The sequence below is a fragment of the Symphalangus syndactylus genome, chromosome 15, assembly GCF_028878055.3.
Source record: "Symphalangus syndactylus isolate Jambi chromosome 15, NHGRI_mSymSyn1-v2.1_pri, whole genome shotgun sequence".
Lineage (NCBI taxonomy): Eukaryota > Metazoa > Chordata > Mammalia > Primates > Hylobatidae > Symphalangus > Symphalangus syndactylus.
In genome coordinates this window covers 70,571,068-70,589,412 of record NC_072437.2, presented here as the reverse complement: position 1 = coordinate 70,589,412, position 18,345 = coordinate 70,571,068, and the positions used below count along the sequence as shown (strand labels likewise).

Genomic DNA, 18,345 nt, shown 5'->3' with positions numbered 1-18,345 from the left:
ACTACAAGGCTCCTGCCACCACGCCCGGTCAATTTTTTTTTTTTTTTTTCTGTATTTTTAGTAGAGACATGGTTTCACCATGTTAGCCAGGATGGTCTGGATCTCCTGACCTCGTGATCTGCCCACCTCGGCCTCCCAAAGTGCTGCGATTACAGGGGTAAGCTACCGCACCAGGCCAATATTTATCAATTAAAAATAAAACAATATGGCTGGGCGCAGTGGCTCACGTCTGTAATCCCAGCACTTTGGGAGGCCGAGGCGGGCTGATCACCTGAGGTCGGGAGTCTGAGACCAGCCTGACCAACATGGAGAAACCCGTCTCTACTAAAAATACAGAATTAGCCGGGTGGGTGATGCATACCTGTAATCCCAGCTACTTGAGAGGTTAAGGCAGGAGAATTGCTTGAGCCAGGGAGGAGGAGGTTGCAATGAGCTGAAATCGCACCATTGTGCTCCAGCCTGGGCAACAAGCAAAACTCCATCCCAAAATCAATAGGTAAATAAACAAAAAAAAAATAAAAGAATATATTTTTTACTTTTTCTGAGAGTCAATTAGAAGATATCATTCAGTTGAAATTAAATTATTCTCTACAGTGACATTCTGGGAAATAGCAATTTCATTAAATGAAATATAAGCTCAATAAATAAATTGACAAATTTATTTCCGTGCATATTTCTAGAGTCACAAATTCCCACTCCTCACAATTTAGATGATCAACTCCACCAATCTTTATCCTTTCTTACGCTTAAACAACAAGAAAATTCATGTCCAGTCTTCTGCATGATTCAGAATAAACACAGGTCAAAATCTCACAAAATATTGAAATTGCTACGGAAAGGGGGACTGAGTGAGTCTCTTTGTGGGTATTAGAAGATAGATAAGACAAATCAATCACTGACTATTTTCAGAATCTATCTTTATAGAAAATATGCTTTAACCTTCCCGCTAAATCCTAGGAATTCCCTGTCTGCAATATGAACAACCAGGATCACTGTAACATTGAGAGGAAATTTTATCAAAATCATATCATTGAAGGAGAAAATTATGTTATTCATCCACAGCAATGTTTTAGGATGTAGTCAGATTTAAAATGTGTGAGCATTCATGCATGCAATCATTATTCCTTTTACAAGGAAAAGAATTTTATAAACTGCAACTTACATCTGATGCCTAAAATCGTTACTAACATCCTAGCAAGAAATGAAAGTTTAGAAAACTACCAGAAGTGACTAAAAACATGAAACCCTGAAGTAAGAAAAGAATAGTTATTAGGATAATTAAAGATAAAGAAAATGGGTTTGATATAATTATATGTTACCTAGGAATTGTTGGTGTGAAGTTACGAAAGCTCAAGTTAAAAGTTTTTTTGAATTAGAACTATATAACACAAACTAAAATGCAAAGTCACTTACTATACACTATCATCTTAGGCCTGTGAATTCTGAAGCAATGCCAATTATTAACCTATTAATTTAAAAAAATATATACTGAGCACCTAATATAAGCACTGTGCTGTCTATGGTGGATCTTAGAGCTGCCAGGGCCATTCAGTCATTGAACACAGTTTTCTTAGGTTCTACGATGTATAACGCACAGTGCTAAGTGCTACAAATACAGATACTATTTACAAAACCCATTGTGGAATAGAAGTTTACATACATGTAGCACAATGTGGTGAGGCTTATATGAGAGATGAGATCAAACCTTTGTAGGGATCCTATGAGGGACTCAAAATGGTTTAAGGAGGTTAGGAAAGGCTGCACAAAGGACTTAGATGATTTGAGGATGCTGTATACAGAGAACAAGAGGTTGCTGAGCGAGAAGTTTCCTGTGGCTAAGAGTTCAACAAAGGACAGGGGAACCTGTGGAAATAGTCAGGGACCAGATGTAAGAATTATGTATGCCCTAGTGCACCCATTCATATATTATCCTGTGCACTGACTGAAAGCCATTGGAGACTTTTAAAGAGGGAAATAACTTGTTCGTTTAGTTTTCAGGGAAATGATTTAGGGAGCACTAAGGAGGGATCGCTGAAGTGGAAGATGATAAGTTTGAGTATCTATCATGTATTAAGTGTTGTTAAATTAAGTTTAGCCTAAATCTGCCTCCTTGTAGTTTTGGCCTACATGTTTTCCCATATATCAGATTTTTGGATACTCTTTCTTATGAAGGGCCGTCGATTGTCTATCTGTTGTCTTACGTTTTTGAAGGAGTATTCTGTGTATTCAGAATGCTAGTCTTAGGTACACGTATTGCAACATCTTCTTCCACTCTGTGGATTGTCTCATTACTCTATTAAATGTGTCCTTTGACAAAGTGATGTTCTTAAAGTGGTTTTCTGTGCCCTCTTTAAGAAATGTTTGCCTTCTTCACAGACATGCAGATGTTCTTTGTCCTTTTCTAAAAGTTTGTTTTATTTTTACATTTCTATGTGCAATCCATATCGAATTAATTTTTATGCATGATGTGAGAGAGATTAAGATTCATTGATTTCCATATAGGTATCTAATTCAATCAGCACTTTTTTTTTTACAAGAATGTTCTTTCCCCCTTCTGATTAAGAAAAGCATTTCTTGGCCAGGCGCAGTGGCTCATGCCTGTAATTCTAGCACTTAGGGAGGCTGAGGTGGGCAGATCACTTGAGGCCAGGAGTTTGAGACCACTCTGGCCAACATGGTGAAACTCTGTCTCTACTAAAAATACAAAAAATTAGCCAGGCATAGATGGCGTGTGCCTGTAGTCTCAGCTACTCAGGAAACTGAGGCACAAGACTCGCTTGAACGCAGAAGGCGGAGGCTGCAGTGGGCTGAGATCATGCCACTGCACTCCAACAGAGTGCAGTGACAGAGCAACAGTCTGTCTCTAAATAAATAAATAAATAGAAAGGAAAGCATTTCTTATACTTTGAACCTTCCATGGGCATTTTTTATATTATTATCTCTTTTTTAAAATATGTATGTTCTTCCTATTTTTTATGACTTAACTCCTTATTCAGAATGGGCTTCTCTTCTTAACATTTTGGGGGCCCAGAATAAGAGTACAAATAGGCTGGGCGCAGTAGCTCACACCTGTAATCCCAGCACTTTGGGAGGCCACGGTGGGTGGATCACGAGGTCAGGAGATAGAGACCATCCTGGCTAACATGGTGAAACCCTGTCTCTATTAAAAATACAAAAAATTAGCTGGGCGTGGTGGTGGGTGCCTGTAGTCCCAGCTACTTGGGAGGCTGAGGCAGGAGAATGGCGTGAGCCCGGGAGGTGGAGCTTGCAGTGAGCCGAGATCACGCCATTGCACTCCAGCCTGGGCGACAGAGCCAGACTCCGTCTCAAAAAGAAAAAAAAAAGTACAAATAGACGCCCATATTTTATGCTGCTACAGTCTCCACCTATAAATGAAAAAGTTTAAATCTAAAGCATTCAGACTAATAATGGCTGATAAATTAGGCTAATATTTGAAAAATTAATTTTACATTATTACTTTTGTTACCTGCCACTGACTTTAAATTATCACAAATGCATTAAGTTAAAAACAATAAAATTTGAAGACTAATTGAACAGTGAAAATGTATATATTAAGTTCTATTATTTCTAAGAAATTACTTGTTAATAGAAAAATAGTCAAGTTTCAGATAATAGGAAAAACAAAGAAATTTCCATTTTTGGTCTTTAGAGCATTGACATAGCTTATGGTTTTGCCTCACATATTTTGCCTCACATATTCCTCACTTAAAGATAGGAGGGGCTGGGCGTGGTGGCTCACACCTGTAATCCCAGCACTTTGGGAGGCCGAAGCGTGTGGATCATGAGGTCAGGAGTTCAAGACCAGCCTGACCAACATGGTGAAACCCCACCTCTACTAAAAATACAAAAATTAGCCAGGCGTGCTGGTGGGTGCCTGTAATCCCAGCTACTCAGGAGGCTGAGGCAGGAGAATCACTTGAACCCAGGAGGTGGAGGTTGCAGTGAGCTGAGATCACGCCATTGCACTCCAGCCTGGGCGACAGAGCAAGACTACATCTCAAAAAAAAAGATAAGAGGGAGATGCAATCAAAGGTGTTGTGGATCTAACTTTTGTTTAGGTCAGGCATGTATGCATCATGCTGGTATCTAATAGGACGTTTTAGTGGTTTCCATTTTCTATGTATGTGACTGGAACAGTAGGAAGCCTGCACAATAATAACAGATCTTGCTGTTTCTGAGTCAGTCTATACAGATTGAAGTAGCTTCAATCAGGTAATTTTCAATTGTATTTGATTTTGTTGTAATTACAAAACCCAAGAATTCCAATATTTTCTGAGGTTTTACTCCTACATATGTGTTAGTTGAAGAGCCACTCTAATAAGGTGCAACTACAGGCTCCTCCCATTCCACACTGTTTTCTACATTATAGTATACACATCTACTACAGTTCTTATTATTCTTTCTCCTGCCAAAGTATGAATGCCTCCAGATGGGGATTTAGTCTAATACAGTAGAATTCAACAAGCATTTATGATGTTCCAGGCACAGCACTAGACGCGCATAATACAGAGAGGAGGGGGCAAGTGCTGGTGGAATGGGCCCCCAGCACAGAGCACAATATGTGAAATGTTTGGAAAAATTAGATCTCATTTGTCTTTACTTCTAGCCCAGAATGAGCCTACACTACATGGGCAAATGCACCAGAATGGAAATCTCCCACCAACCCCAAATTCCAACCCCAAACAGGACACACACACACACACACACACACCACACACCAATGCAAGCACTGCTAACTACCGAGTACATTTTTTCCTACTAAGCCAGACACAGGCCATAGAAAATTCTTACACAATACTCAAGGTTGTCAACCCTAGCTACACCATAGAATTACCTGGAAGCTTCATAAATTCCCAACGCCCAGATCATACAATAATTTCATTTCAACCTCTGAGAGTAGGGCCCAGGTGTCTGATTCTTACAGCTCTCCAGGTGCTTCCAATGTGCAGTCAAGGTTCTGAACCATTGCTATGCTCTGGCCAGTGAGCACGGTCCCTGGAGCAGCAGCATCACCCACTATGAGCTCATGAGAAATGTACAATCTCAGTTCCCACCCCAGATCCACTGAATCAGTGTCTGCACTTCAACTAGATCCCAGCTGGTGTAAACACTCATGGAAGTTTGACAAGAACCTCAGCAGCTTCCACCACCTCATTCTCAGTGAGTGAGTGTTGGTAGGTTGAATGGTGATTCCCCAAAGATGTCCACATCCTAACACCCAAAGTCCACATCCTAACACCCAAATGTTACCTTCCATGGCCAAAGGGTGCAATGTGATTACATTACATTACATTTGCATATGTGATTACATTAAGGGTCCTGAAATTGAAACATTATTTTGTATTATTCATCACTTTCACCAGTTGATTAAAGGGCCAGGCTTCACTGTAAAATTATGAGTTTCCCACTTACAATTATAATTATTTCGTGAGGAGGTAGTTTGAAACTACTTAAGTATCTTGTTCTTCATGCACCTTTCAATTTATTCATTAATTTATGCACATCCCCATGGACTCATAATTTCTAATTTTATCCAATGGGCTCTCATAGTCTTTTACTGACATTTATTTTGATGCTCAGACTTTCTCTGATTTGGCTTGTGGGAGCCCTTCTGAACAGGCTTTTCTGTCATTTCACTGTCCATAACACTCTTTGAGCCCTTCCTTTCTGACACAAGATCTTGCATGCTCACCTTGTCCTTTCCTTACTCCAGCCCTGGAATTAGCTGTTTCTCCAAGGAGCCCTTGCTCCTTTTAGTGGAGAATGAGTCCAGAGCCAGATATGCTCACCGCTCTTGTGATTCTGCTCCCAGGCCCTCTGAGAGGACATGTCATACACACACATACACATCCCTACATACATCAACATTTATTTCTGTGCCTATCTATATATATGTATAGAAAATGGTGAGTTCAGACAAATTTCAATTTGTGTTCAATGTCACAGGGTTTAACCTGGTTTTCTTCCTTTCTATGTTTGTACCTCCCTTCCCCTACAATGAGGAGCTTGGCTCCCACTGTTCATTCATTTACTTGTTCAGTCAATCCCATTCATGTTTCCATTCTCCTACCTCTGCCACACCCTCTCCTTCAGGCAGATGCCCTTCCTGTTCCGCTTGTACTCCAACACCCCACACTGGGGGATTTCAGTGCTGGGCAGTGGGGGTTCTACTCACCCAGTGATTACAGTGACTATAAACATCAAACTATTGCTACAAGACATTATCAATTTGCATTTTTAAAAAGATCATCTATTATGCTGCTTATAAGAGACAGTTAAAAGAACTGAAACAGTTTGCAAATAAAAGAAAAAGCATATACCAAATCAATACTGACTAAATGAAAGCTGACATGAAAAAAAATTAAAATCACTTATAATGTCACCAAGAGACATAAAATAATTATGCAAAAACCAAGAAAAATATATCTGTATGTATTATAACTGTATAATATCTGTAGGCGGAGACCAAAAAAAAAAAAAAACACTGATGAAAGACATTTTAAATTAAATAAATGGAAAAATAGACAGTGTTCATGCACTGGAATACTTGATATTAAGATGTCAATTCTTCCCAAGCTGACACTTGTATTCAACACAATGCCAGTTGAAATCCCAGCACAAATGTTTGTAGAATCAACAAGCTTATTTAAAAACTTATATTTAAAGGCAAAGGAACTAGAATAAGGTGAAATAAGTGGAAAAAGACAAACATTTCAGATTCCACTTATACGAGGTGCCTAGAGTAGTCAAATTCATAGAGACAGAAAGTAGAATGGTGGTTACCAGGGGCTGGGGGTAGGAGGAAATGCAAAATGTTTAGTGGGTACAGAGTTGCAGTTTAGGAAGATGAAAAGAGTTCTGGAAGGGGTGATGGTTGTACAACAAAAAAGAAAACTGAGCTGTCAACAAAAAGGAAAACAAGGAGGATTGCGCAAGTCAATTTGAGGTTTTTTTTCCTTTTATATGTGGGAAGCTGTCCGGAATGAGGCAGCTGGCAAATTTTAGGACAATGAATCATTTCAGTTTTTCTTTTTATCTTCACAGTGCATTGTTTTTCTACCTGCTTGTCTTATTTTTAGAATAATTTAGAAAAAGAAAATGAAGGCTCTTTTTCCTAATTTTGGCATGAATCCTCCTTGTTCCAAATGAAGATGGCATCATGAGGTAGCTCAAAGAGGAGGGCTTTGGTAATGCACAATGTGTTGGCTGCCTGTCCACATCTGTCCTGCATTGATGTGGTAGGCGAGCAATCTTTTTGTTAAAATCATGTTTGTGACCATAATCATTTGGATGAATTCTTTTAAATAAATTAAAATCCCAGAAAGAAAAAAAATTCATTATACACCTATTAAGAATGGAAAAAAAAAAACTGGCAGTATCAAGTGCTGACAAGAATGCGCAAATATAACTCTTCTGTGCTGCTTATGGGAATGCAAAATGGTGTGGCCTCTTTGGAAAACAACATTTTGAGTTTCTTGTTCTTGTTCTTAAAAAGTTAACCTTAGTTAGACCTGCCATACTAACTGTATGTAAAAGTCTGTAGCAGCTTTTCTCATAATTGTCAACAAACAACTCAAATGTCCTTGAATGGACAAACTGTTTGGCACACAACCAATGGAATACAACTCACCCATAGAAAGAAACAAGCTACTGACGTCCACGTGGATGGACATCAGATGTAGTATTTTAGTGAAAGAAGCCTATCTGGAAAGGCTACATAACTGCATGACCATCTATGTTATGTTCCGGAATAGGCAAAGCTTCAGGGGCAGAAATGAGATCAGTGGCTACCAAGGAATGGGCGTGGTGAACAAGAAAGGAGCCTGCAGAGGGGCACGCACGGGACATTAGTATTGTTATGTATTATTATTTGAGACAAGCTCTCACTCCAATGCCAAGGCTAAAGTACAGTGGCTCAATCACAGCTCACTTCAGCGTCTACCTCCTGGGCTCAAGGGATCCTCCCGGCTCAGCCTCCAGAGTACCTGAGTCTACAGGCACCCACCAACACACCCAACTAATTTTTGTATTTTTTGTAGAGATGAGGTTTTGCCATGTTGCCCAAGCTGGTCTTCAACTCCTGGGCTCAAGCTGTCCGCCCACCTAGACCTCCCAAAATGAGCCACAGCACCCAGCCACAGGGCATTATTTTATGGTGGTAGAGCTGTCCTGTATCTTGATGAGTTGTACAACTATATGAGCTTGTGAAAATTCACAGAAACATTTACTTCTTAGGGACATTTTATTTAGTGAACTTTATTTCATGGAATTGGATTTAGGGTAAATCTTATTGTTTGTAAATTACACCTGAATTTGCCTGACTTGTAAAAAACTAAACAAAAAGCTAGGCATCTTCTTTCCATTTCAAGCATTTGTTTGGTGATTTGCTGTTTGCAGAAGTTTATAGATTTATTTTTTATTAAAATAACAGAACCTTGCAAGTGAAAGGAAACAGGTCATCTTATGTCAATTCCTACTTTTTTTTCTTTTTAAAAAATATTTTAACTTTTATTTTAGGTTCAAGAATACATGTGTAGGTTTGTTATATAGGTAAACTCGTGACTTGGGCATTTGGTTTACAGATTATTTCGTCACCCAGGTACTAAGCACAGTACCTGATAGTTTTTTGTTTGCTTGTTTGTTTTCTGAACCTCTCCCTCCTCCCACCCTCCACCCTCAGTTAGGTCCCGGGGTCTGTTTTTCCCCTCTATGCGTCCATGTGTTCTCATTATTTAGCTCCCACTTATAAGTGAGAACATGCAGTATTTGTTCTTCTGTTCCTATGTTAGTTGCTAAAGATAATGGCCTCCAGTTCCATCCATGTCCCTGCAAAGGACATGATCTCATTCCTTCTTATGGCTGCATAGTATTCCATAGTGTATATGTACCACATTTTCTTTATCCAACCTGCTGTTTCTTTATTTGTTTGTTTGAGACAGGGTCCTGCCCTGTCACCCAGGCTGGAGTGCAGTGGCACGATCTTGGCTCACTGCAACCTCCACCTCCCGAGTTCAAGCGATTCTCCAGCCTCAGCCCCTGAGTAGCTGGGACTACAGGCATGTGCCACCACACCCAACTAATTTTTGTATTTTTAGTAGAGATGGGTTTTCACCATGTTGGTCAGGCTGAACTCCTTGAACTCCTAACCTTAGATGATCCACCTGCGTTGGCTTCCCAAAGTGCTGGGATTACAGTTCCTGTAATCCCAGTGTGAGCCACCATGCCCAGCCTATCTAGTCTACGGTTGATGGACATTTAAGTTGATTCCATGTCTTTGCTATTGTGAATAGTGCTGCAATGAACACAACCCATGCATGTGTCTTTATAGTAGAACAATTTTTATTCTTTGGGTATATATCCAGTAATGGGAGGATTGCTGGGCTGAATGTTAGTTCTGTTTTTAGTTCCTTGTGGAGTTGCCACACTGCTTTCCACAATGCTTGAACTAATTTACACTCTCACTAGCAGCATATAAGTGTCTGCTATTTCTCTGCAACCTCACCAGCATCTATTATTTTTCACTTTTTAATAATACCCATTCTGAGTGGTGTGAGATTGTATCTCATTGTGGTTTTGATTTCCATTTAGTAACACTGAACATTTTTTCATGTGCTTTTTGGCCACATATGTGTTTTCTTTCGAAAAGTGTTCATGTCCTTTGCCCACTTTTTAATGAGGTTGTTCTTCATTTGTATGTTTAAGTTCCTTGTAGATTCTGGATATTAGACTTTTGTCAGATGTAAAGTTTGCCAATATTTTCTCCCATTCTGTCGGCTGCATGTTTATTCTGTTGATAGTTCCTTCTGCTGCTCAAAAGCTCTTTAGTTTAATTAGGTCTCATTTGTCAATTTTGGCTTCTGTTGCAGTTGATTTTGCTGTTTTCATCATGAAATTTTTGCCAGTTCCTATATCCTAAATGGTATTTCCTAGCTTATCCTCCAAGGTTTCTATAGTTTTAGGTTTTACTTTTAGTTCTTTAATCCATCTTGAGTTGATTTTTTTATATGGTGTAAGGAAGGGGTCCAGTTTCAATCTTCTGCATATGGCTAGCCAGCTCTCAGCACCATTTATTGAATAGGCAGTTATTTCCCCTTTGCTTGTTCTTGTCAGCTTTGTCAAAGATCAGATGGCTATAGGTGTGTGGCCTTATTTCTGGGCTCTCTATTCTGTTCTTTTGGTCTGTGTCTGTTTTTGTACCAGTACCATGCTCTTTTGGTTACTGTAGCCTTATAGTACAGTTTGAAGTTGGGCAATGTGATAACTCCAGCCTTGCTCCTTTTGCTTAGGATTGTCTTGGCTAATTCGGGCTCTTTTCTTTTTATTCCATATGAACTTTAGAATAGTTTTCCTAATTCTGTGAAGAATGTCATTGGTAGTTTGATAGGAATAACATCGAATCTGTAAATTGCTTTGGGCAGTATGGCCATTTTAATGATATTGATTCTTCCTATCCAGGAGCATGGAATATTTTCCATTTGTTTGTGTCATCTCTGATGTCTTTGAGCAGTATTTCATAATTCTCATTGTAGGGATCTTTCACCCCTTGGTTAGCTGTATTCCCAGGTGTTTTATTCTTTTGGTGGCAATTGTGAATGGGACTGCACTTCTGATTTGGCCCTCAGCTTAGGGATGCTGTTAATGTATAGGGATGCTACTGATTTTTGTACATTGATTTTGTATCCCAAAACTTAGTTGAAATTGCTTATCATCTCAAGGGGCTTTTGGGCAGAGACTATGGGTTTTTCTCAATATAGAATCATGTCATCTGCATACAGGATTAGTTTGACTTCCTCTCCTGCTATTTGGATACCTTTTATTTCTTTCTCTTGCCTGATTGCTCTGACCAGGACCTCTAACACTATGTTGAATAGGAGTGTTAAGAGAGGGCCTCTTTCCTTGTCTTGTGCCAGTTTTCAAGGGGACTGCTTCCAGCTTTTAACCATTCAGTATGGTATTGGCTGTGGGTTTGTCATAGATGTCTCGTTATTTTAAAGTATGTTCCTTCAGTACTTAGTTTATTGAGAGTTTTAACACGAAAGGGTGTTGAATTTTATTGAAAGCCTTTTCTACATCTATTGAGATAATCATGTGCTTTTTGTCTTTAGTTCTGTTTATGTAATGAATCATATTTATTGATATGCATATGTTAAAGCAACCTTGAATTGCAGGGATAAAGCCTACTTCATCATGGTGGATTAGCTTTTTGATATTCTGCTGGAGTTGATTTGCTAGTATTTTGTTGAAGATTTGTGCATCTGTGTTCATCAAGGATATAGAATTGAAGTTTTCTTTTTTGTTGTGTCTCTGCCAGGTTGGGGTATCAGGATAATGCTGCCTGTTCAAATGAGCTGGGAATGAGTCCCTCTTTCTCATTTCTTTTTCTTTCTTTTTTCTTTTTCTTTTTTTTTTTTTTTTTTTTTTTTTTTTTTTGAGTAGCTTCAGGATTTTCCTGCATGTTTTTCAAATAAGGAAAGTAACAGCCAGAGAAAGAAATGACAGTGAACAGTCAGCTTTGGCAATCTATGTAAATTAGCTACCACAGAGGCTAGGACTAACATTAGGGTTTTTTTGGTGATATAACAAATACAGTCCAGAAAACCGCCACCATATGTTTACTTGAACCCAGAAATTCGGCAGCAAATTTTTGGAACAGAATTTGTAGTCTTGAAATTCTGCTTTGTTTAACTCTAGGCCATAAAATCTTTAATGGAAATGTTTGCTTTAAAAAGTGGCTTATTATGCATACATGATTGATTTTTATAATTTGCTAATGTTGGTTTAAGTTTATAAACTATATTATAAATGCTTGGCTGATCCCATGAGAAAATCCCAAACAGTAGTTGTCAACCTCTTTAGACTCTGAGGCCTTTCTTCAAACAAAATCTCCCAGTGCATCAAACATATAAAAGAGCTCAGAAGGCCAGGCGTGGTGGTTCACACCTGTAATCCCAGCACTTTGGGAAGCTGAGGTGGGCAGATCACCTGAGGTCAGGAGTTCAGGACCAGCCTGGCCAACATGACGAAACCCCATCTCTACTCAAAATACAAAAATTAGCCGGGCGTGGTGGCACACTCCTGTAATCCCAGCTACTCTGGAGGCTGAGGTGGGAGAATCACTTGAGCCCAGGAGGTGGAGGTTGCAGTGAGCCAAGATTTCACTACTGCACTCCAGCCTGGGAGACAGAGTGAGACTCCATAAAAAAAAAAAAAAAAAAAAAAAAAGAGCTCAGAAGAGCTTATCTACCCAGTATAGGAGGTAGCTGCACCCAGCAGTGTGTGGGGCTTCCACATGCACACTGCTAACGCCACCACTCCCAAACGTCAGTTCGAATCGTAGTTTGTGGATTGAACCACAAGGCATAATCACATATTTAATTTGGTTCTTGTTAATGGGGCTTTCAACTGACGATGTCTTTGAAAGTAGAAGTCTATTGCCTAGCAGGTAATATTCAGTTCAGGGTAACATATCTCTATCCTAGAAATTCACCTGTCACAACGTAAAATGTCCCTTATTGCTTTGTTTCATCCTTTGGATTGTCCTGCTTTCCATTTTTAAATAATGCTTTCTATTTGGGGAAGAGCGGGAAGATCAAAGCTCAATTGGTTGAAATCAGATGCTTTTAAGACCGTCAGTGGGAGGCCAAAGCAGGCGGATCACCAGGTCAGGAGATCGAGACCATCCTTGCTAACACGGTGAAACCCTGTCTCTACTAAAAATACAAAAAATTAGCCGGGCGTGGTGGCAGGCACCTGCAGTCCCAGCTACTCAGGAGGCTGAGGCAGGAGAATGCCATGAACCCGGGAGGCGGAGCTTGCAGTGAGCCGAGATCATGCCAGTGCACTCTAGCCTAGGAGACAGTACAAGGCTCCATCTCAAAAAAAAAAAAAAAAAGACAGTCAGAAGGGGAGGACAGGCAGGCAATCAGATATATGGGTAGGAAGCTCAGAACAGACTATTTAAACTACAGAAAAAAATGGATTCTTCCATGTGGATGGCTACTGTCAAACAGAAAATACCAAGTGTTAGGGAGGATGTGGAGAAACTGGAATTCTTGTGCACGGTTAGAATATAAAATTGAATAGCTACCATGGGAAAGAGTATGGCAGTTCTCAAAAAATTAACAATAGAATCCCCATATGATCGATCAATTCTGCTTTTGGCTATATACCAAAAGAATTGAAGGCAGGGCATCAAAGATATATTTGCACACCCATGTTCATAGCAGCATTATTTACAATGGCCAAAATATGGAAGTAACCCAAGTATCCATCAATGGATGAGTGGATGAGCAAAATATGGTTTGTACACACAGTAGAATATTATTCAGCCTTAAAAAACCAGAAATGTCATGATATGCTATAATATGAATGATCCTAGAGGACATTATGCTAAGTGAAATAAGTCAGCCACAAAAAGATAAATATGATATGATTCTATTTACATAAGGTACTTAGAATAATCAAATTAATAGAGACAGAAATGCTATAAGATTTGACCTTATAGCCATATATATATATTTCAAATTGTACCCCAAAATGTGTACAGTTACAATGTCTCAATTACATATTAAAACTTTAAAACAAGAAAGTAGAACGGTGGTTGCCAGGGGGTTGGGTGGAAGGAAGAACGGGGAGTTAATTGTTTAATGGGTACAGTGTTTAATTGTGCAAGATGAAAGCAGTTCTAGAGATGGTTGGTGGTGATGGTCACACAACATCACAAATGTACTCAATAGCACTGATCTGTACTCTTAAAAGTGGTTAAGATGGTAAAATGTATGTAATATATTTTACTACAATTTTTAAAATTTGGAAAAAAATGGATAAGCCTCCACACTGAAATAGTAATGGAAGCCAATTCATAGCTTGAACGCGGGAAAGGGCCTAAGACTGAACTTGAGGGAGCTGGTAGTCAAGGGCTGGGTAGGGAGGACGAGCCTGTTAGGAGATGGAGAATGTGGTTCTGGAGGTGGGAGGAAACTAAACAAGCACAGCATCATGGAAACCAAAGGAGGACAGTGTGTCAAGGAGGAAGGGGTCCAGTGCCCCTGAGAATGCAAAGGGCATGAAGTTGGAAATGCCCACAAGTTTTAACAGCACAGCAGTCATTGGTGACCTCCAGAATCATGTCTTCCATCCAATCTGGTAACCCTTCATGACTGTAAACTCCTTGAGAGCAGGCACCTTGAACAGACCTCTACATCCTCCTGTTTTGCTTTTCACTTAAGAAGTGTTCAATAAATATTTACTACATAGTGAACTCAGATGATGGTATTTATGGTATTTTGGGGCAGGTGATGGAACCATACTGTATTCTGATTGTGTTGATGATTACACAAATCTATATATGTGTTAAAACTCATAGACCTGTACACCTCAAAACGATTAATTTTATTGCACCTTAATTTAATTGTTTTAAAATAGATTCTTTTTCTTACATGGTGATGGGCTCTTGAGTATTATAAAATGACTCTTGAAATTTTATATATGTTTTCTAAACAGCTCTTTGTATTTATGCAAGATTTAATGACATTGAATATTGAATTAAAGATGTAAAGTTTTAAATACACTATTTAGGAGAAATACAGAAAAGGTGGTAGGCAATATATGGAAACACATGTGTGATTTAAGTCAATATTAAGAGGAGTGAAAAAGCAAGCAATAAAAAAGTACGCATTGTCTCATTTTTTTTTTTTTTAACAGGCAGGAATGGGCCACTTGCGTGTAACAAAAGATGGACTGCGCTTGGAAGGGGAATCAGAATTTTTATTCCCATTGTATGCCAAAGAAATACACTCCAGAGTGGTAAGAAAATATTGAGACAAATAATTTGTGCTTTATGAAAAACAAATCATGTTTAAGCACAAAAATTCAATATAGTTTAGAGAAGATTTTTAAAGCGCATACGTGTGTACATATTCATGATATGCTCTTTATAAAAAGTTGACTATTAGGTTGTAGAATTTATCTCTGATATTACCTTCTAAAAATATTTCATTTTAATGTGCTTCAGATCTGAATTCGGTGGCCTCAGTAGTTTAGACCATAATAAACTAAAAGTTTTAGAAATGAAAATTTTTACCAAGAACAATTTAAACTTCTTTATGTTAGATCAACTAACTTAAATATATTTATCTTAGGGTATTCAAAATTATCTAAGAAGCTTAGAAAGAAATTCGTTTTGGCTGGGTGCGGTGGCTCACGCCTGTAATCCCAGCACTTTGGGAGGCCGAGGTGGGCGGATCACCTGAGGTCAGGCCAGCGTGACCAACATGGAGAAACCCCGTGTCTACTAAAAATACAAAATTAGCCAGGTGTGGTGGTGCATGCCTGTAATCCCAGCTACTCAGGAGGCTGAGGTAGGAGAATTGCTTGAACCCAGGAAGCGGAGGTTGTGGTGAGCCCAGATAGCGCCATTGCATTCCAGCCTGGGCAACAAGAGCAAAACTCCATCTCAAAAAAAAAAAAGAAATTTGTTTCATTGTATTATGCTCTGCACTTATTATACTAATTACAGATTATGATCCTGTAAGATTCTAAACAAGTAGATTCAGCATTGTCATTAAATAATTATGTGACTTTAAAAGTAAATCAAGGCTTTCTTCATTTACCTCCATGGAGCTTATAAGAAGGACAGCCAAGAATAAAGTGCAAATGCGTTCAAACAATGTTTGCAATATGTTCTATTTTTACTTAAGTGATGCTATGAGCATTATAGTAGGCATGAACATTTCGCTAGATTATTGATAAATGACATTACCTCCCTGACACACAAAAAGTTAAAACTTCACCCAGCTATAACTTTGTAGTTATTTGAAGAGCAGAGTCTTCATTTTCCTTTCATGTTTCTGAATATGAAAGGGTATTTCAGTATCTCCTAACTGCAGAGGCTGTACCGGCCACTATAGAAGAATTAGAAAGGAAACAAAAGACTTACTAAGAAACATGAGGTCTTGTTAAAGAGAGAGAACACACTCCTGAACCAGACATTTGCCAAGCTCTATTACCAATTGCAAAATGACATGGCATATGACTAACACATAAATATCACAAAGAGACATCCCAGTAAGTGAAAAGTACATAAGTAGTTTTAGGTGCTGTTATGTTACTTCTGGGGCTATGTTATTGGCAGTGGGAGCCAGAAGATGACCTGCAGTATAATAGGCAGATAAGAGCCTGATTCTGTGAGGCTCACCCTTACCTTATGTCATACACTTACCTTAATTGTGATGGCATTTCAGTGTGAAACAATCCTGTCCTACAGGATTTCCCTTTTGCAAAAGGGGAAGTCAGACATGAATGAAGCATTCGAGTGTTAGAACTTGGCCTTCTTTTTTCCCCAGAGTTGTGTTGGCTGATCTTCTGCCATATTTTGGGAAGAATCAGACTGGTAGAATGGTCCAGTGACTGAAATCAGGTGACTAGATCATAGCAAATTTAATATTCTGGAATTAATAATAACTCTCAGTTGGCCGAGCGTGGTGGCTCACGCCTGTAATCCCAGCACTTTGGGAGGCCGAGGTGGGTGGATCACGAGGTCAGAAGATAGAGACCACGGTGAAACCCCATCTCTACTAAAAATACAAAAAAATTAGCCAGGTGTGGGGGTGGGTGTCTGTAGTCCCAGCTACTCAGGAGGCTGAGGAGGCAGAATGGCATGAACCTGGAAGGTGGAGCTTGCAGTGAGCCGAGATCACGCCACTGCACTCCAGCCTGGCCCACAGAGTGAGACTCCATCTCCAAAAATAATAATAATAATAATAATAACAATAATAATAACTCCCAGTTACATTTTATCAGGCTTTTTCATCTCCAGTATGCTTTTAAAAAAGCAAAATTATAGAGAATATCTCAGATAATCACATATTAAAGTCTTAGAATGTGGCATTAATGAATATGTCAATCAATACATAAAATTCAGTAATAATTTGAATAATATTATGTGATAACAGAGCTGTACAGTGTTTTATAACTAATATGGCTTTCCAATAAGAGCCGTCCCAGAGCAAAACTATGCTTCCTAATTTCTGTATGGATTGATATATTAGTTATAAATTTCCTTTTCAAAGATGAGTCTAGGAAGCAATTTTCCATAAAATTACAGAAAAGAAATTACTTTATGAATTTGCAAAATTTGACACATAACTCATTTATGGGTACTGATGAGCTGAGAGAATTTCTTCATTATAAATATAATTCAACATGCTACTCTGGCCTCTAACATCTGATCACCCAGTAACTCCTCAAAAGTAATACATGAGGGCCTGTATTGAATTCATACTTTGAATTCATGGCTTAAACCCATCCACCATGCCCATTAGTTCAAACACATAACAATTATGTCCTTTAAACAAAAAGGGTTTTAAAAAACTACAGAGCCATGATCAAAAACTAAATGAAACAAATATGTGGTAATAAAGCCTCACTTGAAATGATCATCTGTGAAGTTCCCAGCCCTGAAAAGAAGCTTTAGCTTACAGCCAAAGCCCACAGTGTGACAGGGAACAAAAGGGCACCTCACTGGGACTCCAGGCAAGCCCATTGCATAAGACAGTGCTGAAAACAGAAAACAACTACAACTATTTGAATAAAGTTGCTACAACTATTTGAATAAAGCAGCATATAAAAAAATAGCTACAACTATTTGAATAAAGCTGCATATCTGAGGGGAGGAGGCTACAAAGATACCAGTCCAGAACCTGAATGTCACTGAGGACAGAAGCCCTAAGCCACCATTGAAAGACTGGGAGGCCCTGTGGACCAAGCGAAAACAACAGGACAGACTTTAGACAGGCTGGTAAGAGCCAAAAGGTAGACACATCCACACAGTGGAACATAAAGACTGAAATTTCATATGATGAAATCTTCATCTAAAAAAAAAAGCCCAATAAACTTTACATAAAGGAAGATCAATATCCAACTAAATAAAAAGTCAGTCTGAAAATGACTAGAAAAACATACTTAACATTCTCAAAGCAATAAAGCTATTTTTAAAGGGGTTTTCCTTAAAATAACAAGAAACTATAAAATCAAAAGAGAAATTACAGGGCAGAAATAACAGAGAATAGGTTTACACTCCTGCATTAAATAACTAAAAAATGAAAAAAAAATACTTAACTCACTGCATGAAGAGAGTTTCCAGGCTGCAATGAGGGAGGGGAGCCAATGCAGACACAGGTGGTCTCCCTGAGTTGAAGAGACAGGGCTGGGAAGCCAAGGAACCCAAGGCAGCTGCAGTTTGCAACGCAGAGTACTGCAGAGGAGGGGCTTGCTGCACATGGACGGCGCCCCGGAGACCTCAGAGACTTCACTCCATCCCACCCA

General features: G+C 39.0%; 1 protein-coding gene across 9 annotated transcripts in view; it reads left to right on the top strand.

Annotated features, from left to right (window-relative positions):
* SGCG (sarcoglycan gamma) overlaps positions 1-18,345 on the top strand; it is a 175,190-nt gene that overhangs the window by 67,678 nt on the left and 89,167 nt on the right. For all 9 annotated transcript variants that reach the window (XM_063618841.1, XM_055244028.2, XM_063618842.1 and 6 more), the window contains one exon: positions 14,725-14,826. In XM_063618841.1, coding sequence (XP_063474911.1) covers positions 14,725-14,826 — 102 coding nt within the window. The remainder of the gene's footprint in view (positions 1-14,724; positions 14,827-18,345) is intronic.